The following is a 25,466-nucleotide window of genomic DNA, read 5'->3' as shown; positions in this document are numbered from 1 at the left end:
AAATGAAGCGGAACAATCTGGCTTTTCCCTGGAAATACCTCGGAAGTGAAATCAGAGCTGGTCTGCTGCGTCGCACAGTCACACATCCTTTTTCACAAGAAATGGAGCGACAGAATTACGTAAGTAGGGCAGACAGACAGACAGGCAAGCAGACAGACAGGCAAGCAGACAGACAGACAGACAGGCAAGCAGACAGACAGACAGACAGGCAAGCAGACAGACAGACAGGTATGCAGACAGACAGGCAGGCACGAAAGCAGACAGACAGACAGACAGGCAAGCAGACAGACAGACAGACAGACAGACAGACAGACAGACAGGCAAGCAGACAGACAGACAGGTAGGTATGCACACAGATAGATAGACAGACAGACAGACAGACAGGTAGGTAAGTAGGTAGGTATGCACACAGATAGACAGACAGACAGGTAGGCACACAGACAGACAGACAGACAGGTAGGTAGGTAGGTATGCACACAGATAGATAGATAGACAGACAGGTAGGTAGGTAGGTACGCACACAGACAGACAGATAGACAGACAGACAGACAGACGGGTAGGTAGGTATGCACACAGATAGACAGACAGACAGACAGACAGACAGATAGACAGGTAGGCACACAGACAGACAGACAGGTAGGTAGGTAGGTATGCACACAGATAGATAGATAGACAGACAGACAGGTAGGTAGGTATGCACACAGACAGACAGACAGACAGACAGACAGACAGACAGACGGGTAGGTAGGTATGCACACAGACAGACAGACAGACAGACAGACAGACAGACAGACAGAAACGGGATACACCCCTTGTCACACATAATATAACAAGCAGAATGACACATTCATAGACATACAGACATTCAAGCATACATAAAAAATGCTCATGCACAGAAATTCATGAACAACCGCAACTCCACTGGTTCAGAGAGAGAAAGAGGGGGGGAGGAGGGGGAAGGGGGAATGGGGCTGTGATGGTTCTATAATTAGAGAGGCGCCCAAGAGGCAAACTGCTGAGTTGTTGAATGTTTAATGTTGAGCCTGGGGGCGTCAGAGTGTCAAGGAACAGGCACCCCTTACCTCCGCCCCACCATCACCAGAGCCCCGTAAGTTCACCCCACCATCACTAGAACCCCTTAGCTCCACCCCACCATCACCACAGGCCCTTAGCTCCACCGTCACCACCACAGGCCATTAGCACTACCACCACCACCAGCACTACCACCACCACCACCACCACCACCCAGGCCAGTGCCCAGGCCCACCCTACACCCCCCTGAGCCCCGTACCACCACCACCACCACAGGCCAGTGTCTAACATCCAGTGACCATGGAAGACAGGGACGGGTACTAGTGACAGGTCGAGAGATGAGATGAGATGAGATGACAGATGCTCATGAAGTCCCTATCAGGGGGGAGAAGTGTGTGGGGCGTAGTAGGTCTAAAGCTGCTCTGACCTGGGGGGGTTGTGGTTATGTTACAACCCCTGACCCTCTGAGGGTTGTGGTTATGTTAGAACCCAACGTATGGCTCAACACCTTAGTCATTTCCTTTAAGATGATTGTTAAACAAACTGTTTTACACATCCGAGAGAGCAAAACAGGTTCTCTAATAATAGGCTACCCTGTGTTATGCATCTTCTAGTATCAGAGACAAGACAACATGTAATGTAACTGGCATAAGACATAATAAACATGGAAAAATGCGGAAAGATGAGGTCCTTAATGCCCTGTGCGACAGGCAGTCTTTACCTTCGGGGGGGGTCGGTGAACGTTTTTCTGGGACCACCAGGTCTGGATGTTCTCCGATGCGCAGTGGCCCTTATTAAAAAAGGCGTTATTAATTCCTATCGTTCAATTTCAGCTCCGAACGGATTGGCATCAGTGGCAGGCGACCTGGAGCTATTCGGACCTGGAGCTTTAGAATAAACGAAAGAAAAGAAATCCGCCTCTTCCCCTCCTCCGGAGCGCTACATACAGAATTACGGGGGGTGCGTTCGTAAAGTCGCCCTGAGAGCGCCGGACCGCAAACTGGGTTCAACGTCATAAAGGGACCGAGTGATTTGATTGGACAAGTGGCATTAGATGAGTGCTGATCGGATTTCCCAGAGCGTGTTTACGAACGCACCCGATGTTCGCAGCTCGATTCTTCGCTTTCACGATCACGTCATGGAGGAAAGCCCCGCGTCCGTCACACACGCCACGGAAACCCCACCCAGTGACGTCACCTTCTGAAGAACCGAACGCATTTACCGTAAACGAAGTATGTCAATAACGCAAACAAGGGGAAACTCGTATGGAAATATTTTTTGTTGATTCTGTCGACTAACATTCACATTAACAACTGGCCATCGTATTCTATTGTGTGGTTTTCCTGGGAACACGTTAAGTTAGACATAAATAATAATAATAATAATAATAATAATAATAATACAATCCCACCCATGTGTCACCCTGTCAGCTCATTATCACTTCTCAGATGCTAATAATAATAATAATAATAATAATAACTATTATTTGTATAGATGAGGGAGGAACAGTAGATATCCAGTAGTTTATTATTCCAGAAGTGTTACACATTACTATAAATGTCCAATGGCATGTCCTTTCACTTTCAGTATGTACCTTTCATTATATGAAAAATAATGCATAGGCTGCGGTGTTAATTATAACATATTAATACATTCAGCTACACCCAATATCCAGATATACCGAATATTCAATCATACCGATGATTTAGGATTAATTAGTTAGTGAGTTAGTGTCATGCAGGAAAAAGAGTCTTCAAACATGTGCAATGATTGTAGAAAAGCAACCCCTCCTTTTATTTGAAGGTTAACATGATCAAGTCAATTACAAGATGGCTTCACTTATTCCCAAAGTGCACTGCAATGAGCACACTAATACCCCAGCATGACCTCACATGAAGTGCTAATGTCACAGTACAATATCCTTCTCTTCCCTTTCCTCCCTCCCTCCCTCCCTCCCTCCTGTTCCCTCCTCAGGACTGGACTGGATGGGAGAATCTGGGATTCAAACAGCTGCAAAACAGAAAGAGAAAAGTCTCAGGTGAATTAAACATCAGACATTTAATAATAATAATAATAATAATAACTATAATTTATATAGCGCCTTTCAAAAACCCAAGGACGCTGTACAAGGATTTAAGGATGAGGTCTGTATTTTGGTTATTCAAATCTGCAAACGTCTGAACATGAACAGATCTTTTTTTTTTTAAACCGTTGCACCTTTGACATAAGCCCAAACCAAAAATGTCCTTGTGCACGTTCAACTGAATAACACATCATACGGTCTGTCGCCTACAGTGACATTACTTTTTATTTTTTTTTATTTTTTATGTGGTGCATTGTAGTAACATTCATTTAGTACATTTAAGCATTAAGATTTACATTCAAGCTGACATTAACACTGAACTACAATTAATAGTTAAAGCTTAATTTAGTAGAGTACACATTGTTTTGGTAGCTGCCATTATCAGAGTCATTCTCAAAAGAACTCTCAAACAGCCTATTGGGCTATAGCTTGACTCAGAAGCCTACTGGACTAGCTTATGGTCAGTACTGGACTAGCTCATGGTCAGTACTGGACTAGCTCATGACTCAGAACTTCAGCTAGCATCATTCTCACCACCCTGAGAGTAAAACACTCAGACATTCAGAGGAGATTAATGACAGTCAGCATGCTGATGTTGTGACCACACAGAGAGACCAGGGGTGAGTACAGACACCAGGGAACAAAAGGGAAAGAGAAAGACAGTCCCAGAGGCCCAACCCGCCACCCTTCTCTCTGAAGGTTAGCGTACCGGCGCTGCTGACGCCAAGACCAACCGACACTTCAGACCAACATGGGGTGGAGCCTAGGGCAGGGTTCCCACTACTTCTGAAACATCAAATTCAAGCACCTTACAAGGACTTTCAAGACTCAATTCCCTCAAATTCAAGGACCCAACACGGCATAGTTTGAGACAGATCTAGATGAGAATTTATATAATAGGAACTATCCGCTCACAGACAACCATTAAAAAGAGAGGCTTGAATGTGCGAACACTAGATGGTCTCTTGCCTTCTCTACCACAGCAAAACGTGTAAAGTTAAGCAATACAGAGACTTATTTATTAGTTGACGAGCTAAGTAAAACATTTTTGAATATATATTTTTAAAAAAGAGAGCGAGAGAGAGGGGAATTCAAGCACTTTCAATGACCCATGTCTATTTTCAAAAACTTTTAAGACCTTGATTTTCTTTTCTCAAACTTTCAAGGACCTGTGGGAACCCTGCCGAGGGTCACGCTGCAGGGGAAGGATGGCTGTCTGGAACCCTGCCAAGGGGCACGCTGCAGGGGAAGGATGGCTGTCTGGAACCCTGCCGAGGGTCACGCTGCAGGGGAAGGATGGCTGTCTGGAACCCTGCCGAGGGTCACGCTGCAGGGGAAGGATGGCTGTCTGGAACCCTGCCGAGGGTCACGCTGCAGGGGAAGGATGGCTGTCTGGGCCTGTGGGAACCCTGCCGAGGGTCACGCTGCAGGGGAAGGATGGCTGTCTGGGCTGCAGGGGAAGGATGGCTGTCTGGGCCTGTGGGAACCCTGCCGAGGGTCACGCTGCAGGGGAAGGATGGCCGTCTGGGCCGCAGGGAGACAAACACTGGAGAACAGAACAGCTTCAACTACCGCTGCTCTCGGCAACAGTTGGAGCGACAGGCTGTGTTTTATAAGCGTGTCGCTTTGGCACCAGAGACAACACTCCGTCTCCGACCAAGGACACCTTTACACAATCAAGGAGACGTTAAAGCGGGGGAGGAGGAGTCCATATCTTATCTTAACGTCGGCTTTACCTTGTGTGCACTCTGTGTGAACGTCTAATTAAGGCTCGCTCCTTAAACCCCAGATGAGCTGCAGTCGTGTTCCTATCCCCGGAGCTGGGCGCTGCTGCGCTACCGTCCCGAGCGTAGGGACCCGTTCATTAACACACAACGTTAATAGGATGAGTATCGGGGGAGGCAGAAACACACCAGTTCCTCGTTCCCCTTCCATGCATTTACAACGAGCCGCGTCCTCCGGACTTCTGGTTAACTCCAGAATGTAATTAACACCAACTAATCCATGTCATTATCAACTAATCCAATTCCAATGTCTGTCGATTCCAGCAGCAGCAGCAGTCCACACAAGTCATGAAGAAGGAGGAGAAAGGAGGTGCCAGGGAGAGGAGGAGGAGAGCACCCCGCCACACACACCAGAAGGGAGAGAGGGGAGAGTGGAGGGAGCAAAGGGGAAGAGGAGGATAAAGGAACACAGTGAAAGACCAATCCTGAGAGAGAGAGAGACTCGACTGCAGAGGAGAGAGAGAGTTGGGGAGCCTTGTTGGACGAGAGTCCTGGGAGAGAGAGAGAGGGAGGGAGGGAGGAAAGAGGAGGAGGAGGGGGGGAAAGAGGTGTGGAGCTTTTAGACGAAGAGCACCCGGTCTTTACAGGCAGCGGTGGCGGCCGAGGAGAAGGCGGCGAGGATGGAGGCAAAGACGAGGTCGGGGGACTGGGCGGCGTCGACGGCCGTGTGGAGGCCGCGGGCGCTGTAGTAGTCCACCAGAGGCACGGTCTGGCGGTGGTACGAGTCCAGACGGGACTGCAGCGCGTTCGCGTTGTCGTCGCTGCGCCGCATGAGGGGCTCCCCCGTCAGCTGATGGGAGACAGAGAGACAAACAGAGGTCAGAGGTTAGGGGTCAAACTGGGGTCATGAGGCAAGAGGCTCCTCCATCTGAAGTATACATGGACAAAAATATCAGCACCGTCCTGCCCAATCCATTTTTCTGAGTTCTGTGTGGAATTGTATCAGATTTGGGCTTTTTTTCGACCTTTTTGTGTTGTTCCAATGACTGTAGATGGACATAAAGATGCCTTAGCTTCGCTGTCTCTATGTTTCTTCCTGGAACAATCACCGTAGAACATATTGTTTATACCTCCTTTGACACAGCCACTATTTATACATACCACACTGTATATAGCTCATAACTATATATACCTCTAACTACCGTACCTATCTCATGTTTTATATCATATACACACACACTTATAGATGTCATACTGATGACTGAGTTGAATGCGGTAAATAATCAATATTAGATTAAACGTTATATTGTCATTGCAGAGTACAAGTACCAGACAATAAAACACAGTTTAGCATCTAACCAGAAGTTAAATGAGTGATATAAAACATGATAGCGATAGGTACGGTAGGTTTCGCTATGTGCAAGGAGCAATAAGAGACACAGCATAACTGCCAAGTGCAATCAAACAGAGCCGTTATCAGTTCACTTGTTGATGTTACTTTGGATGAGCGACGTCTCCTGTCGTCTCCAAGGCCATAATAATAATAATAATAATAATAATGAATTGTCTTTATATAGCGCTTTTCCGAGGCGCAAAGACACTAACAATATGGGAAAAACAGAAAACACAGAAACAACAAGCATCAGATAACATGAGCACCTAGAAGACAGAGTTAACGAACGGGGAACACAATAACGCAGCAATGTCCAGGGGGGAGGGGGGGGGGTTGGGGAGGGGGGTGGCAGGGTCCATGGCCGCTGGAGATGCCCTACTCTTTTGAAACACACTTGTCAAAAATGCCTCAAATGGGTGGTGGTGACGGCAGCCTACTGGTAAAGCTAATGCTAATATGAACACTGAAGTCATGTTTTTACAGAAACACATGGGGGACATTCTCCTTAGGGCCTTCCCATTAATCTTGTTCAGGTTTAAAACACTGAGAACCGTGTTTTGTTTGTATGCTGAAAGCCATCTGTGTGGAGCCTCTGAAAGCAGCCCTCACAGCCAGTAGCAACGTGCAGCGCCGGGCCCGGAGACTGAGTCACTGAAGGCTCTTTGTTTGCACATGAAAGCTGCAGCTTTTTTTCACATTTCACATCACACGTGTACAGACACACACCGGCTCAAAAGCACACATCTGAAAAGTGCATGTTTGTCTAAAACACTTTTGAGCAGCAGGGCCATGTTGTTCCAAAACTTTTAATCTGGATCAGAATGATCCCCCATTCTTTTCTCTGATCCAGGATCAGATGATCTGAATCTGGCTGATTTCGAGTCGTATAGGGGGGGAAATCAGCCAGCTCGATCTGATCCTGGATCAGAGAAAAGATTGGGGATCATTCTGGTTCAGATTGAACGTTTTGAACAACTGGGCCTTGTAGATGAGCCACACACACGTGCTGCCCTCCTCCTTCACAGAATCACTTCATCACCGTCCCAGAAACCACCTGGGGTGCAATTTGCCAACATAGGCCTAGGTCAGGGGAGTAATCCTGTGTAGAGAAGTCAGCTACACCGTGTGGCCGTGGGGGGAACTGCAGGGCACTGCAGTGGCTGGTGCCAAAAATAGTTTCCCTGTTGACATGTCATGTACAGTATGTACATATTTGGTGAGCTTAGGGAGGGGACAAAGTGTACATCGAGAGCTGTATTTTGTGAACAGTCCCAGACTTCCTTACGGGACGGCCCTAGTCTCGAGCCCTGGCCTCTATCCTGAAATGGTGACACCGTATGGCGGTCAGGAGAGGGGAGGTTAGCAGGGTTCCTACAAGTTTCAACACGTCAAATTTAAGACCTTTTTAGGCCTTTTTTATAGACCTCTTTGGATGGAATTTTAGACCTATCGCGACACCATATGATGGCTTTTTGTCATCCTCGAGGTGATGAAATTCGGTATTTCACTGCCATACAGACAAAAAAGGAAATTAATTGGCATTTTTTTGGTTCCAGCTTGATTAATTTCTGCGTAAATAAATGTGGTCGGACTGATTTCCTTGCAGGATCTCATTTTAAAGACCTAGCACCTCATTTTTGGACCAAATAACTGAAATTTGAGACCTTTTTAGGCCTTATAAATTGGATTGCTGGAATTTAGACTTCAAGGCTTTTTAAGACCAGCGCGGGAACCCTGGGTTAGGAAGAAGTGCGGTTAGAGGTGCTTACGTCATCCTTCATGGCCTCTTTGGGGGGGTTGAACTCTTCGTGGTAAGAGCGTCCGCTTGGCTGGTGAATTAGTCTGGAGGGAGAGAGGGTCAGTGGGTCAGATGATGTCACAACACCAACTCGACACTCCTCTCTCTAACATACCCACACAAAGGACCAGTCCTAACCCTTACCCTAGAACAGCTAAGACATACATCCCTACCCACCCACCCCCCCACCCCCATCATCGGTCCATCCCCCGTTTCTCCTACCGACCACAGATCCTGCGCATCAGTAGAGAATCGTCGACGGAGAACTCGATCACAGAGTCCAGAGATTCTGTTCGCTTCTCCAACAAACCGTCCAGCTATAGGGGACAACACAGAGTACAGAGTACATGTTCATATGCAGGAGGAACACAGGAACAGAGTACATGTTCATATGCAGGATTAACAGTGTAAATGTTTTAAGTCTTGTGCGTGAGTGAATGATCTTTATTGTCGTGCGTGAGTGAATGATCTTTATTGTCGTGTGTGAGTGAATGATCTTTATTGCCATTGTACGGGTACAACTTTGAAGTGCAAACACTAGGTGCTAACAATCAAAACACTGTCATAAGATAATAAAACACAACCCTAAGATAATAAAAAACGAGACATAAATAGACCTAAATAGGGGGATATACCTAAAAGTAATCGGTAGGAATCTGAGTGATGTAGTACACTGAGTAGTGTATTATGTAAACGTATATACACTATATGGCCTATTCACAGGGGGGTGTTAGCATGTAACTATGTACTTTTATAAACATATGAACGAGTAAACTTATATACAGTGTATGTAAACCTAAACACAAGAATGTAAACATATTGCACGGTTGTGACGGACAGCCGAGTGCAATCAGAGCTCAGAACCCTCCCTCCCTCCCTCAGAGCTCAGACCCCTCCCTCCCTCCCACCCACCCTCCCTCCCTCCCACCCTCCCTCCCTCCCACCCTCCCTCCCTCCCACCCACCCTCCCTCCCACCCACCCTCCCTCCCTCCCTCCCACCCACCCTCCCTCCCTCCCTCCCACCCACCCTCCCTCCCTCCCTCACCATCTCTGCTTGTTTCACTGTGCGGGGGAAGCCGTCGAGCAGGAAGCCCTTCTTACAAGGGGGCGTGTCCAGGTTCTTCTCTATGAGTTCCACCACCATGTCGTCGCTCACCTGCGGTCGGCCGACAGGAAGAGAGGGTTGAGGGTGAGAAACCGGACAGACACCGCGAACACACACAGGAACTCGTCAAAAACAGACGTTCATTTTCCAATGCGCTCCACACACACAGAAATGACCTTAAATGGCACAGAGGTGCACACACACACACACACACACACACACACACACACACACACAGTACCAGTTTTCCAGCATCCATGGTCTCTTTGAGCCTTGAGCCGAGCTCCGAGCCGGAGGCCACCATGGCCCTCAGCATGTCCCCCGTGGCGAGGTGGCACACACAGAACTGCTCTGCCAGGCGGGGGGCCTGGGGACGCACAAAGGCAACAGTTGGTTCCTCAAGTCTCATATTTCAAAGTTAACTCTGAAAAGTTGTAAATGAGAAATCTTTGTCTTGAGTCCTTCACCGATTCTTCAAACCATTATAGAACAAACTAGTGCCCTTAAGGGAATATTATCTAGTCATTACACCACAGAGAAAGTTTTAGGCCCTACTTCAAGCCCATGCGATTAGGAAGAGTATCAAACAGGCAGGCCTTGCAGTCTACTCTCTCCACTGGCTCCCCATTAAAGAACGTATACAATTCAAAGTCCTCATCCTCACATACAAAGCCCTCCATAGCCTGGCCCCCCCTTACCTGACTGACCTCCTTCTCCCCCACCGCCCTACCCGTACCCTCCGATCCTCATCCATTGTTCCCCTCACTGTCCCACCCTCAAAACTCAAAGGCTTCGGTCACCGTGCCTTTTCACGAGCCGCACCCCGCCTCTGGAACTCTCTCCATCAACCACTCAGAGACTCACCCTCACTCCTCACTTTTAAATCCCACCTCAAAACCTACCTGTTCTCCCATGCCTACAGCCTCCCCTACCCCTAGCCATCTCCCCCATCCCTGCCACCCCCGCCCCCCCTGGACATGCATACAACCTCCCCTACCCCTAACCATCTCCCCTAACCCTGCCACCCCCCTCCCCCCATGGACATGGACATGCATACAACCTCCCCTACCCCTAACCATCTCCCCTAACCCTGCCACCCCCCTCCCCCCATGGACATGCATACAACCTCCCCTACCCCTAACCATCTCCCCTAACCCTGCCACCCCCCTCCCCCCATGGACATGCATACAACCTCCCCTTCCCCGGGTGTTAACTCTGTGTTCTATGTGCTCATGTTATCTGTTGCTTGTTGTTTCTGTGTTTTCCGTTTTTCCCATATTGTCAGCGTCTTTGAGCCTCGGAAAAGCGCTATATAAATCTAATAAATTATTATTATTATTATTACTGAGGAAGGCAAGAAAGTAGAAGAACATTGTAGGCATACGTTGTCATTGAAGTGTAGCTGTGCTATATCTGTGGCCAATATCTGTTGTGCTTGTATAAGGAAATTACCTGTCTAGAGTAAGTACCGTATGTTTACACTTTTCACCCAAGTGTTCAACTAGGAGAGGTTAGTCTCTCTGGCTGTTTCGCAGGTAGTGTGTAGAGTCCAGTCCTAGGTGACATTGTGGAGCTCCCTGTCTTGGCTGCAGATCTTTTCCATCATGACCCTTGACACATAAAACTGTTGGCAAAGCCAAATCCTCTTACACATCACTATGGGCATTGTTTGGCAATACAGCTCTAACGTTGCGGCTGCAAGTTGCACCATCATGACAGTGAGATTAGTGAGCAGAGCTCTGAAAGGGGATTCGTGGAGAGCTTCAGGAGAGCAGGGAAGTTCATCACTAGTCTGTCTGTCCAGCCAAAGTCGCTTCTTCTAACACTATAAATAAACACAGAGATAGAGATCGCACACCAGACTGGGCTGGTCTGATCTGATCTGACATAACAGCCTTCACTGCAAAAAGTAAATCTAAGTAAGATGAAATATCTTAAATCAAGGCAATATATGCTTGTTTTTTGTCTGACTGCACTAGTTCTAAGATATATTTTTACTTGTTTTAAGACAATCCTGGCAAGTACATTTCCCTGTTCTGTTGGTCAGATATTTCGCTTATTTTAAGTAACATTCCCCTCATTTTATTGCTGTTTTCTCTTCTTTTGAGAACTAACTTCTGCAGTGTTGAGCGGGGGGGGGGGAAAGGACAGACAAGGATCCAACTGTATCCAGATCAGATCTCTCTGACTTTAATGAACAATCACAAGGCTGGAGCTTACTCTCTCATTCAGACTTCACTTCGAGGTGTGTGAGTGTGTGTGTGAGAGAGAGAGAAACTAAAGTATTGTAGCGAACGGGAACTGGTAGTGTAACTCCGGCGGTTATGCGAGAGATCGGGGTTCGACTCCCGCATGGGGCGAGTTACACTACCAAGTTCCCGTTCGCTACAGTATGTATAGAGTAGAGATCATGGGCTGTCCTGCTGCCATGCGGTCCATGCTTGTTCCCCTGCCCTGCACCCCCTCTAAGCTAAGCCCGCTAGCCTCGTGTAGCCTCTCTCACCTGTGTTCCCTTCCCTGCGCCGGGAGGGCCCAGCAGCACCGCACGGATGCCCTTCCGTAGGTCTGCCACCGACTCGTTGAGCTGTGTGCTGGGGGACATCCTTCCTCACAGGTCAGATCGTGGGGGGGGACAGAAACTTTGGTCGGACGTCCTTGTGGCACTTTGTCTTATCAGCCGACACGGCCAAGAAAGGAAGTGTCCCCGCCCTCTTTTTTGACAATTTAGGTTGAAAGCCCGCCCCTCATATGGATATGTGGGCTGTTTATTGGCCGTTACGCCGGTCAGTCAAGCGTTCTACGACCTCATTGGCTGAGAGAGGAAGGACGTGTCTTGTGTGTGACATCCGGGTTTTTGTGCGAGGAATGTTAATGAGGCTGATAGTGTGGTCTGACACTGGTGATAATAAGTATATTATTATGGTTATTATGATATGAATAACACACATTTGACATGCCTGCAGCAGTTGATAGGAAAGTGTGTAAACGGTGGTAATAGGTCAAAAGTTACTGAACTGAAGTTTGGACACACCTTCTCATTCAATGTTTTTTCTTTATTCATATATTATTTTCTACATTGTAGATTAATACTGAAAACATCAAAACTATGAAAGACCACATATGCAAAAGGTGGCTACTTTGAAGAATCTAAAATATAAAACATTCTGGTTTGTTTAACACTTTTTTGTTCACTACATAATTCCATGTGTTTTCATAGTTTTGATATCTTCAGTATTAATCTACAATGTAGAAAATAATTGTAAAAATAATAATAAAGAAACCCATTGAATGAGAAGATGTCCAAACTTCTGACTGGTACTGTATACATTTATCTTTTAAACATCGAGCCTCCTTAGAATTGTATTAATAATAAATCCTTCAAAGACATACAACAGTTTTTTGCATTTTATTTAAAAAGTATATTGATTAACAAAAGGTTCAGTTTGATAACACAGCCAGAACATCAAAGGATGGCAGCACAACAGACCAGCAGTGTGATGGAGCACTGACAACGTGAAAACTGCATTTCAACTCTAAATGAACAGCGTAACTGTCCTCCATACGACAGCATGGTCATATATGGACATATATCCAACCCTCAAGGCTCAACATCAAGGCTCTCAAAAGATATGGATTATTCACCATATCCTAGTATTTGCAACAACAGAAAAATCATGAATGAATCTCAACAGGCTGTGGACAACACCAGTGGTAGCTAGGGGGCGCTAGTGAGCAGTGAACGCCAGAGAGACATGGTCTGAAATATTTTCTTTAACATGGAACATTACAAAAAGAACTCTTTTGTGACGGCTGAACACCCAACATTCTCTTGAACAATATCTCACCTCACACCTCTGTAGCATACACACGCCAAATTCATCGCCAAATTCAACATTTTTGGCCAATCAGAAGCTATGTTGTTGAGGTGCTGGAGACAGTGTTTTATCAGCGTCCTCTATGGCCACAGCAGTGCACATGGCAGCAGCAGCATGTCCCTCCTCAGCCTCCGTCTGCCTCCAACAAAACAGACAGAACAGGAGGCTGTGTCCAGTCCTGATGGTGTGGCTGATCACTTTACAATTGCACGCACACACACTCACAGACACACACAGACAGACACACAGACAGACACACGCACACAGACAGACACAGACAGACACAGACAGACACACAGACAGACACAGACAGACACACACAGACAGACACAGACAGACAGACACACACAGACAGACACACACAGACACACACACACACACACACACACACACACACACAGACAGACACAAACAGACAGACACACACACTTCTAGAGCTTTGGATGTGAAGGTCTGGATGCTAGGACTCCTCATTGATAAGTACAGTGTGTGAGTGTGTGTGTGTGTGTGAGTGTTCGCATGTGTGTGAGTGCGTGTGTGTGTGTGTTCGCACGTGCGTATGCACCCATGAGCTTAGTGTGCGCGTAGTGTGTGTGTGTGTGTGTGTGTGTCTGTGCGTCCCGGTCCTTCTATCATTCTGTCCAGTCCGAGTCGTGGTCGCCCTCCGTGTCCAGGTGGATCTCGCGGACGGTGAGGATGCGTGTGAGCATGGACTCCATGGTGCTCTCGTCCAGGGCCGTGGAGGAGAACCACAGGGGGCTGTTGGCCACGCAGGAGCGCTCCGGTTGCAGGTAGAACACGTTGGAGCGCTGCTTCACCGACTTAGAGCTGGGGGGGGGGGGGAGGTCACAACATGTCAATCAATCAATCAAAGTGTGTCTGTGTGTGTCTGTGTGTGTCTGTCTGTGTCTGTCTGTGTGTGTCTGTGTGTGTGTCTGTGTGTGTGTCTGTGTGTGTCTGTGTGTGTCTGTGTGTGAGGGGAGAGAGAGCAGAAGAGATAGAGAGAGGGGGAGAGAGAGAGAGAGTGGAAGAGATAGAGAGAGGGGGAGAGAGAGAGACAGAGAGAGAGATAGAGAGAGAGAGGAGATAGAGAGAGGGGGAGAGGGAGAGAGAGAGGAAGAGAGAGAGGGAGGGAGGGAGACAGAGAGAGAGAGACGCACCATTTGGAGAGGTAGAACTCGTAGAGGCGTACAGGACAGCGGAGGGGGTTCTCAGAGTTCTCTACCATCTCCAACACCACCTCCTTCTCCTCCTCCTCCTCCCGCTTCCTCTTTGCTGCCACGCCGTCTGCTTCTGCAACACACACACCCATGCAGGTCCATCGTTAAACACACACACACACACACACACACCTGACAACACACACGCCTGACCACACACACACACACACACACACACACACACCTGACAACACACACGCCTGACCCCACACACACACGCGCGGTTGCGCTATTAAACAGAAGGACCTCGCGTGGGAGGGAGAGGGGAATCTTGGGAGTTGTAGGAACTCAAATAAAACGGGCAATTTGGAACATCAGGACCGACCGGGACGTTCAGAATCGAGATATCTCGGCTCTTAAATATTGTATTTTTTTAATTGTGAACCCGTCGTCTACTGTTGAATAACGAAAACAACAAATCCACTGGATTACAGGACTCAAGTTCGAAGCTTCAAACAGCTCAAACGAGAGGAAGGTGGTGACAGAGAGACGGGGGAGAGAAGAGAGAGAACGCGACGACACACACCTGCTGACTTGTCGACGAAGTTGCCCTTGGGGATGGGCGGGTAGAAGCGCAGGAAGTTGGTCTTGGTGTTGTCGTGGTTGGTCTTGGTGCAGCGCATGACGTGGGCGAAGGACAGCTGCCGGTGCTGCGGAGGCGTCTTGAAGCGGAACATCTTGGTGCAGAAGAACAGCAGCGTGTTGAGCAGCACGATGGGGGAGTACGCGCCCAGCTGCTTACAGCCCCACAGGTACTCCTCCTCCACGCGGGAGTGGAGGTAGCCTGGGGGGGAGGGGGGGGGAAGAGGGGAGAGAGAGGGTGAGATAGACACACAGGGGGAAGGACAAAGTTGGAGAGAAAAAGGAGATATGAAGCCAGAGATGTCACCCACACAACAACGACAAGAGGAAACAACATCATAATCTTAAGCCTGGTACGTCCGGTTGATGCACAGGCAGTGTGTAGAGGAGGGTGTGAGGGTGTAGAGGAGAGTGTGTGTGTGTGTGTGTGTGTGTGTGTGTTGCGTCTGTCTCTATAGACGCAGTGTTCATTTTGGCAGGCTACAAAAAACTCCAAAAAGGTTTTAGCAATCGACCGAAAACTCCACTAAAATGTTTAGGAGTTTTTATAGACTAAAACGACACAAAAAAGTTTTCAGTTTTCGTCAACTAAAACTAGGCTAAAACTAAGAAGGTATCAAAATTACTAAATGTGACTAAAACTAATGTGGATCTTGGTCTAAAGACTAAGACTAAATGAACCCTGGGTGTGTCTAGTGTCTCACCGCTGGCTGTGACAGTAGGTTTAGTGTGTAGAGGAGGGTGTGAGTGTGTAGAGGAGGGTGTGAGTGTGTAGAGGAGGGTGTGGGTGTGTAGAGGAGGGTGTGAGTGTGTAGAGGAGGGTGTGAGTGTGTAGAGGAGGGTGTGCGTGTGTAGAGAAGGGTGTGAGTGTGTAGAGGAGGGTGTGAGTGTGTAGAGGAGGGTGTGAGTGTGTAGAGGAGGGTGTGAGTGTGTAGAGGAGGGTGTGAGTGTGTAGAGGAGGGTGTGAGTGTGAGTGTGTAGAGAAGGTGTGAGTGTGTAGAGGAGGGTGTGAGTGTGTAGTGGAGGGTGTGAGTGTGTAGAGGAGGGTGTGAGTGTGAGTGTGTAGAGGAGGGTGTGAGTGTGTAGTGGAGGGTGTGAGTGTGTAGAGGAGGGTGTGAGTGTGTAGAGGAGGGTGTGAGTGTGTAGAGGAGGGTGTGAGTGTGTAGAGGAGGGTGTGAGTGTGTAGAGGAGGGTGTGAGTGTGTAGAGGAGGGTGTGGGTGTGTAGAGGAGGGTGTGAGTGTGTAGAGGAGGGTGTGAGTGTGTAGAGGAGGGTGTGAGTGTGTAGAGGAGGGTGTGGGTGTGTAGAGGAGGGTGTGAGTGTGTAGAGGAGGGTGTGAGTGTGTAGAGGAGGGTGTGAGTGTGTAGAGGAGGGTGTACGTGTGTAGAGGAGGGTGTGAGTGTGTGGTCTGGTGTCTCACCGCTGGCTGTGACAGTAGGTTTGAACTGCTTCAGCAGCTTGGTGATCTCCCCAGTGAACTTGCAGTAGAACAGGTCAGTGAAGATGTTCTCCATGCGGCCGTTCTCAAGCAAGTGCTGCAGAGAGAGAGAGAGAGAGAGAGAGAGAGAGAGAGAGAGAGAGAGAGAGAGAGAGAGAGAGAGAGAGAGAGAGAGAGAGAGAGAGAGAGAGAGAGAGAGAGGAGATCACTGTGTGTTCACACAGGGCAACAGCACCAAAGGCATGGAGGTGTGGAAGTGGTATTGTGTGTGTCTGTACATGTTCATGTGTATGTGTGTGTCCCTGTGTGTGTGTGTATGAATCCCCCCGTATGTGTGTGTGTGTGTGTGTGTGTGTGTGTCCTACCTGCTGGATGCCGAGGCAGAGGTAGAAGATGCTGTCTGTGTGTGTGTGTGTGTGTGTGTGTGTGTGTGTGTGTGTGTCCTACCTGCTGGATGCCCAGGCAGAGGTAGAAGATGCTGTCGGGGCTGTAGGCGTCCTGGTTGGGCCTCCGGGCCTCGCCGATGAAGCGACAGAGGCCGTAGCCCAGCTCCGCCGTGGTGCACTTCAGCACGTCCTCCTTCAGAACCATCTGGCGTGCTGGAGAGCATCCAGGGAAACATGGATGGTAAATGGTAAACAGACTGACTTATACAGCGCCTTTATCCAAAGCGCTTTACAACGGCCTCTCATTCACCCATTCACACACCAATGCTGGGTGCTCCCCCCCCCCCCCCCCAGACTTGCATAAGAAGCGAGGCTTCTCCAGGTCCGGCTGGGTGCTCCTCCACTAGACCCACCTCCCCCCCCCCCCCCCCCCCAGACTTACAGAGGAAGCGAGGCTTCTCCAGGTCCGGCTGTGTGCTCCTCCCCCCCCCCCCCCCTCCCAGACTTACATGTGAAGCGAGGCTTCTCCTCCAGGTCCGGCTGGGTGCTCCTCCACTAGACCCACCTCCCCCCCCCCCCCCCCCCCACTACAGAGGAAGCGAGGCTTCTCCAGGTCCGGCTGTGTGCTCCTCCCCCCCCCCCCCCTCCCAGACTTACATGTGAAGCGAGGCTTCTCCTCCAGGTCCGGCTGGGTGCTCCTCCACTGGACCCACCTCCTCCAGGCGTCCACCCCGTACAGGTGCTGCAGCTTGGGGGGCTCGCCGGGCACCGCCCCCCCGGGGATGACGGGGGTCTCCGGGGGCGACGACGGTTCTGCCGCCGCCGCTGCCGTTCGCGACTTCCTCTGCAGGGGGCGAAACGGGAGGAGAGTGAACGAGAGACTAGGGGTGGGACGATTAGAAAATGTCATGTCACGATTATCGTGGGCAAAATAATCGCGATCCACGATATTATCGCGAGATAAAAAAAAATAAAAAAATATGCCAATAAAACACTGTAATCACTTTAACTTAGATTTTGTTGTATTTTTAGGACATTTTAAGTCAGTAATTCAAATTCAGATTCTAGTGGCACATATCTCTGGCCATAATCCGGGTCCTTAAGAAAGAGCAATTCCTTTTCGGCCAATCAGCACCTTTCATTAACGTACCCAAGGAAGTTTAAAGAACGCACTCCCAGTGTTGCCAACTTCCAGAGCCCCTTGGCGACTTAATTAGTCAAAAGCGACCAGCGACAAATCTAACTTCCTTTTCTGGTCATTTGGGAAATTACTGTAAAGCATCTAACATATCCTGTATTCCAGGGTTCACGTTACAACCGAGCTCAGGAGAGACGAGTAGGGATGCAGTCTATGGCGAGCGAGGGTTGCCGTCTCCTCTCTCCCGGCCTCAACACTCACTCCCTCAACACTCTCTCCCTCAACAATCACTCTCTAACCCTAACCCTATATATATGTATATATATATATGTCTCCTCTCTCCCTCAACACTTACTCCCGCGGCCAGTCTGATAGCAGCCGCGGGGAGCGTACCGTTGTTCCCCGGGTCCTCGCAGGGGGTTCGGGCAAAGTTCGGGAAATAACGGACGGTTGTCATGTGTTTATACAGCATGGATGTTACGTGCCTAATGCCTTTGATGCGCACACTTGCTACTTGCCACTTTAATAATTGTATTTAGCCTATAGCACAAGTCATGCATTGCATGTAACCTCAAGTGCTGAACAGTATTAAGTAAACCACAATATATTTGCTAAAGCTTAGGGGCGACCGTGCCTTTTGCAGCCATAGACTGTCACTGACTGGTAATAACAAGGAAGGCCAATGACAGTATCCCGTCTAAAGTTTTTCACCAGCCATGGTGAGAAGGCTAGCATACGTTACCTAGTGACTGACTGACAAGGCTGACTTGACAGTAACGTTACCCATGCAGGCTGAACAATAGCGCGAGACAAGTTCTGTGAGGATATTCGCGCGCGGCTCATGTGAGGAATTGCAATTACACCTCGTTCCAAATTATTATGCAAATTATATTTTTCTCAGATTTTCCTAAATAGTCGATGCAAATGACAATCAGTATAATTTTCAAGTCATCAACCGTTAGAGTATAATTCAAATTTTATTGAACAAACCTCCCAATGATAACAGTATTTTTTTTTTTTATAAAAAACATCAAAATGCACTGTTCCAAATGATTATGCACAACAGAGTTTCAAAACATTTTATAGGTTGTAAAGAACAAAAAATGGTAATTTGATGAATTTAGGGTTAGGAGGTCATATTAGGAGGTCATATGTACTGAAATCAAAAGCTATTTCAAACAAAAACATCTTAACAGGTCAAGTTACATGTTAACATAGGACCCCTTCTTTGATATCACCTTCACAATTCTTGCATCCATTGAACTTGTGAGTTTTTGGACAGTTTCTGCTTGAATTTCTTTGCAGGATGCCAGAATAGCCTCCCAGAGCTGCTGTTTTGATGTGAACTGCCTCCCACCCTCATATATATTTTGCTTGAGGATGCTCCAAAGGTTCTCAATAGGGTTGAGGTCAGGGGAAGATGGGGGCCACACCATGAGTTTCTCTCCTTTTATGCCTATAGCAGCCAATGACACAGAGGTATTCTTTGCAGCATGACATGGTGCATTGTCATGCATGAAGATGATTTTGCTACGGAAGGCACGGTTCTTCTTTTTGTACCACGGAAGAAAGTGGTCAGTCAGAAACTCTACATACTTTGCCGAGGTCATTTTCACACCTTCAGGGACCTTAAAAGGGCCTACCAGCTCTCTCCCCATGATTCCGGCCCAAAACATGACTCCGCCACCTCCTTGCTGACGTCGCAGCCTGGTTGGGACATGGTGGCCATCCACCAACCATCCACTACTCCATCCATCTGGACCATCCAGGGTTGCACGGCACTCATCAGTAAACAAGACTGTTTGGAAATTAGTCTTCATGTATTTCTGAGCCCACTGTCATGCTGCAAAGAATACCTCTGTGTCATTGGCTGCTATAGGCATAAAAGGAGAGAAACTCATGGTGTGGCACCCATCTTCCCCTGACCTCAAACCTATTGAGAACCTTTGGAGCATCCTCAAGCAAAATATATATGAGGGTGGGAGGCAGTTCACATCAAAACAGCAGCTCTGGGAGGCTATTCTGGCATCCTGCAAAGAAATTCAAGCAGAAACTGTCCAAAAACTCACAAGTTCAATGGATGCAAGAATTGTGAAGGTGATATCAAAGAAGGGGTCCTATGTTAACATGTAACTTGACCTGTTAAGATGTTTTTGTTTGAAATAGCTTTTGATTTCAGTAAATATGACCTCCTATGACCTCCTAACCCTAAATTCATCAAATTACAATTTTTTGTTCTTTACAACCTATACAATGTTTTGAAACTCTATTGTGCATAATAATTTGGAACAGTGCATTTTGAGTTTTTTATTTAAAAAACAAATACTGTTATCATTGGGAGGTTTGTTCAATAAAATTTGAATTATACTCTAACGTTTGATGACTTGAAAATTATACTGATTGTCATTTGCATCGACTATTTAGGAAAATCTGAGAAAAATATAATTTGCATAATAATTTGGAATGAGGTGTATATTACAGTAACAGTCGCTAACTTGACTGCAAAAGTAATGTAGACTAGGCTGAAAAATAGCGCCAGACATTTGTTAAACACAGTTTATTCATAACATACGATTATGACGATTATTCAAATAATTAAAATTCTCCACGATTAAGTTATCGCGGGTGTTTTTATCGCGATTAACGATAACAACGATAATCGTCCCATCCCTACGAGAGACTAAAGGGAGGAGAGTGAACGAGAGACTAAAGAAGGGTTTTACAAGACACAAAACCGTCATCAAAACATCTCACGTACAAAGTATGGACGGTATAACCCTGACACCCCCCCCCCCCCCCCCCCCCCCCCCCCCCCACTGGACATTGCTGCGTTCGTTAACTCTGTGTTCTATGTGCTCATGTTATCTGTTGCTTGTTGTTTCTGTGTTTTCTGTTTTTCCCATATTGTCAGCGTCTTTGAGCCCCGGAAAAGCGCTATATATAAAAACAATGAATTATTATTATTATCATTATTATTATTATTATTATTATTATTAAAACGTTGTTCTTTTAGAAGCGTTGTAGGGTTAAATGAAGGATGTCATTGGGACAGAGAAAGCCAGGTTTCCCTTACAGGTTTCTATACCAGATAGGAATCATGTCAGGTACGCTGTGTTGCAGTGTACCAATAGATCATGACAACAATTAAATACCTTTCCTAGGGTTAGGGTCAGGGATAGAGATAGGGTTAGGGTTAAGGCTAGGGTCACAGGCAGGGTCAGGGTCAGGGATAGAGATAGGGTTAGGGTTCAGGCTAGGGTCACAGGCAGGGTCAGGGTCAGGGTTAAGGCTAGGGTCACAGGCAGGGTCAGGGTTGGGGTCAGGGATAGAGATAGGGTTAGGGTTCAGGCTAGGGTCACAGGCAGGGTCAGGGTTAGGGTCACAGTCAGAGACAGGGTTAGGGTTCAGGCTAGGGTCACAGTCAGGGTCAGGGACTCTCACCCGTTTCTTTGAAGGGAAGCTGTCGCGGGTCTTCCTGCGCGGCCGTCGTTGGGGGGAGGGAGGGGGAGGGGGGCTCTGGTCCCTCCAGTGGGCCATCAGCTCCAGGATTTCTGAAACAACAACAACACACACTGTGTTATCTCACTGCTGGATAGATGATCACATCATTTAGGCCATACGAAAACTAACTTGTTTTTCTTTCTTTTTCTTATAGGGGGGCGCTTGTGTGGCGTAGCTCACTAAGGCGTCAGCCATGTAATCGCAGGGTCCCAGGTTCAATTTCGGCCATCGACCTATCCTGCATGTCATCCCTCCTCTCTCTCTCTCTCTCTCTCTCAACCATCCTTCCTGTCAAGCTCTACTGTCTCTCTCCCAATAAAGCAGAAATGCCCTAAAACATGTTTTTTAAAAGAAATAATAATATGAATCTTTTTTTACAGACTACGCGATCGCATAAGGCCCCAAATTAAATGATCAGGGTTCCCACACCTTCTGAAACATCACATTCAAGCACCTTTCAAGGACTTTCAAGACTCAATTCCCTCAAATTCAAGGACCCAACACGGCATAGTTTGAGACAGAACTAGTTGACGAGCTAAGTAAAACATTTTTTTTTGAGAGAGAGAGAGAGAGAGAGAGAGAGAGAGAGAGAGAGAGAGAGAGAGAGAGAGGGGAATTCAAGCACTTTCAATGACCCATGTCTATTTTCCCAAACTTTTAAGACCTTGATTTCTTTTCCTCAAATTCACAAACTTTCAAGGATTTCAAGAACCCGCGGGAACACTGAACGATTTACTTAAATAGATTATTTCAGAGTTATTATTATTTCCACCAGGTGTGAGGCACAACCCAGGGCGTTTGCTGCAGCGTGAGCCATTGGGGGGCGACTAACGTCACGGCGGCTGAAAGGTGACAGCAGGGGGGAGGTTACCTACCGATGGGGAAGTCAGCCTCCAGGTCCATGGCGGGGGGTTCGGGGGGTTCGGCGGGGACGTGGTTGTCTGTGACTGGCTGGAGCCTCTCGTTGGTGAGGGAGCAACTGAGGCGGGAGGACGTGGGCTCCTCCTCCCAGTTCAGGAAGCTGGTGGTCAGGTCCTCCGTGTCCAGGTCCCCACTGTAGCTGCTGCCCTGGTCTGGGGGACGGACAACAGCAACGTTGGGTTCATGTTATGAATGAATGATGATCTTTATTGTCATTGTACAGGTACAACGAAATTGAAGTGCAAACCCTAGGTGCTAACAATCAAAACACCGTCCTAAGATAATAAAACACAACCCTAAGATAATGAGACATAAATAGCTATAAATAGGGGGATGTACCTAAAAGTGATCGGTAGGAATCTGAGTATATATCTATTATGTAAACTTATATACACTATATGGCCTATTCACAGGTGGAATTAGAGAAACAGACAGGAACGTTGGGTCGATGTTAGAGAAACAGACAGGAACGTTGGGTCGATGTTAGAGAAACAGACAGGAACGTTGGGTCGATGTTAGAGAAACAGACAGGAACGTTACAGTAATGTTCGGTCAATGTTTCAGAAACAGACACATTTTAATGTTCTAAACAAGGGAGTTACGGAGTGTCGCAGTCATTAAACAAACGGGGATTACGACTAAGATCAAGATGAAGAAAAGTAGAAAGCGTGTTCACTAGTGCAAGGACAAAAGACAAAGCCTATTTAGACTATTGAGACATTGACAGACTCTGACTCAGTCTCTGTGTCCCTTCCCTGTTTGTTTACCGTCAGGGACTGCTGACGCTGGCTTGCATCTCTCCTCCCTCCCTTCCTTCTCCTCCTCCCCCGCTTCCTCGGCCACCATCTCAGCCATGAGGATCAGGTCGGCCTCGAACTGGTTGGAGGGGATCTTGGCCTTGATCTCCTGGATGGTCTTAACGATGCTATCGGCGTTGTCCAGGGTGACGGGCAGGAACATGGGGACGGGGACCTGGAGCGGGAGAGAGACGGGGCTTTAGAGTACGGCTGTTAGCGTGTTGTTAGCGTGTTCTGGTCCATGGCTCTGAGGTGTATGTGTGTGTGTGGGGGGGCTGTTAGCGTGTGGGGAGGCTGTTAGCATGTTCTGGCTGTTAGCGTGTTGTTAGCGTGTTCTGGTCCATGGCTCTGAGGCGTGTGTGTGTGGAGGCTGTTAGCGTGTTCTGGCTGTTAGCGTGTTCCTATACGTGCGAATATACTTGGCAATGAAAATAATTCTGATTGTGATGAGTTGTTCGGTTGTTAAGTCTGACGTCACGCGTGACGTTTAGCAATTTCCGGGTCCAAATAAACAATTCCAGTGTAAATTCTAGTACCAGTGTACTAAAGCGGTAGAATGACAGTTCAATCGTTTTTTAGACTCAGATCTATTCATACAACAAGGGACACCGCACTGCGGCACTTTGAAGAGAGCGCCTCAGCCAACGTTGAACCCATCAAGGACCCCAATCAAGGACCCCAATTGAAATAAGCCAGTGGCTTTCTTGGGTTTTTATCCTGTTAGTTGACCTTGTATGTAATATGTACTTTCATGTACCTACTTCTGCAAATCTTCTAATAAAGTTTTCAATCAATCAATCAACCCGGAAACACAACTTAACAACCGAATTGTGTGAGTGATGGAGGTGGCAGTTGGTGGTTGGTAGGTGAGGGCTGAGGTGTTAACGTACCGGTATGGGCAGTCCTACGGGCTGGGGGACGTACTGGGAGTACAGGTTCATGGGCACTGGGATGAACACCGGCACTGGGACAGGAAGTATCAACACGTGGGGGAAGCGATCCTCTGGGGAGGGAGAATAGATGTGTATGTTCATGTGAATACATTTAGGTACATTAGTGTGTGTGTGTGTGTGTTCATGTCAATACATTTAGGTACATTAGTGTGTGTGTGTGTGTGTGTGTGTGTGTGTGTTCATGTGAATACATTTAGCAGGGTTCGACATTAACGCTTCCCCGCTTGCCGGCAAGTAAAAAATTTGCCGGGTTTGTTTGCGCAAGTTGGTTATAAATAAAACAAACAACCTATACCCTACCCTATGCATGTGTGTTTGTGTGCGTTTTGTGTGCAAATGTGTGTGTGTGTGTGTGTGTGTGTACCTGTCTGTGTCTCTATGGTGGTTGTGAGGGGTTTACACATGACGCCCTTGTTCTGGACCATGGGCTTGCAGAGCAGGGCCTTGTTCTTCAGGATCCTGGGCGGCGGGGGCGGGGGGCCCTTCACCACGTCCGTCTGCGTGCTGGCCTACCACCCGGTGGAGAGAGACGCTCATTACAGGCACTTTTTAACGATATGTGACACGGTCTGGTGAAAAGGTCTGCATGTCGGCAATTCTCAAGTGAAACGACCAAAAAGCAAAAAAAAAAAAAATATTACGAAAGTTTAAGTGTTGAAGAGCCCACTCAATAAAACAAACAACAGTTTTAGGATCACTAAAAGTGACCTTGGACCTACTTGGGGACTTTTCCACCAGACCCTGTCACACAGAGAAAATACAACATGTTATGACAGCGGAGGGGGTTCTCAGAGTTCTCTACCATCTCCAACACCACCTCCTTCTCCTCCTCCTCCTCCCGCTTCCTCTTTGCTGCCACGCCGTCTGCTTCTGCAACACACACACCCATGCAGGTCCATCGTTAAACACACACACACACACACACCTGACAACACACACGCCTGACCACACACACATTACAGTGGAGCCCCTAGACTTTTGGGGGCCCTAAGCAAACAACATCATGGAGGCCCCTGGTAAGGGTCTTAGGCGGGTGACGATGTGGACATTTTAAAATGTATTTATTTCCCTGACACTAAAATATAATACGGTTTTACGAAGTTCGCGCATATGCGCGCGCTCGTGTGTGTGTAAGTAAAAAAACTGTCTGAAACAAAGGAATTCATTATAAATGTCATAATGTATTAATTAACAGTCACACACGTCCGAGTATTTGATCAACAAAGGAGCCATGTGTAGTAACATCAAATTGGAGCAATATAAATAATGAAATATCAACTCACAATGTTGCTTATTAGAACTCCTAACACACTTACTGTCACGCCCTCTAACTCTAGGTAGTGGGCAGTGCCTCTCTCTCTCTCTCCCTCTTTCTCTCTCCCTCTCTCTCTCTCTCTCTCTCTCTCTCTAATTGGCAGGAGTGGCTTCAGGTGTGTGTTTTGTCCGGCTGTTCACTATTACCTCATCGTTAGCCCTGCATAAAGACCCGTTCCAGCCTTCACTTCTCTGCCAGATCGTAG

General features: G+C 47.6%; 2 protein-coding genes across 3 annotated transcripts; both read right to left on the bottom strand.

Moving 5' to 3' along the window:
- Nucleotides 1-2,799: 2,799 nt before the first annotated feature.
- On the bottom strand, nucleotides 2,800-11,813 carry ak2 (adenylate kinase 2; the record flags this gene model as incomplete). 2 transcript variants are annotated; one of them, XM_080531017.1, is made up of 7 exons in its annotated part: nucleotides 11,640-11,813; nucleotides 9,378-9,503; nucleotides 9,077-9,187; nucleotides 8,253-8,347; nucleotides 8,002-8,074; nucleotides 5,485-5,689; nucleotides 2,800-3,042 (listed from the first exon to the last, which is right to left on the bottom strand). In XM_080531017.1, exons 1-7 carry the CDS (start codon nucleotides 11,736-11,738, stop codon nucleotides 3,035-3,037), a joined length of 717 nt encoding a protein of 238 aa, XP_080387143.1. In that variant the 5' UTR covers nucleotides 11,739-11,813. The 2 variants fall into 2 exon arrangements, with proteins under 2 accessions (XP_080387143.1, XP_080387142.1); XM_080531016.1 differs by lacking the exon at nucleotides 2,800-3,042 and having other exon boundaries at nucleotides 5,459-5,689.
- A 1,830-nt stretch (nucleotides 11,814-13,643) lies between these two features.
- Nucleotides 13,644-24,835, bottom strand: LOC308158332 (zinc finger MYM-type protein 4-like; the record flags this gene model as incomplete). The annotated part of the gene is made up of 12 exons (XM_080531925.1): nucleotides 13,644-13,839; nucleotides 14,172-14,304; nucleotides 14,758-15,015; nucleotides 16,233-16,347; nucleotides 16,698-16,849; nucleotides 17,294-17,480; nucleotides 21,216-21,325; nucleotides 22,151-22,348; nucleotides 22,964-23,168; nucleotides 23,884-23,996; nucleotides 24,311-24,455; nucleotides 24,749-24,835. The coding sequence occupies 12 exons, from the start codon at nucleotides 24,833-24,835 to the stop codon at nucleotides 13,644-13,646; spliced, it is 1,899 nt and encodes a 632-aa protein (XP_080388051.1).
- Nucleotides 24,836-25,466: the final 631 nt, after the last annotated feature.

Source organism: Nansenia antarctica (genome assembly GCF_963989245.1).
Source record: "Nansenia antarctica genome assembly, chromosome: 5".
Lineage (NCBI taxonomy): Eukaryota > Metazoa > Chordata > Actinopteri > Argentiniformes > Microstomatidae > Nansenia > Nansenia antarctica.
This window is presented reverse-complemented; position numbering and strand designations above follow the sequence as displayed.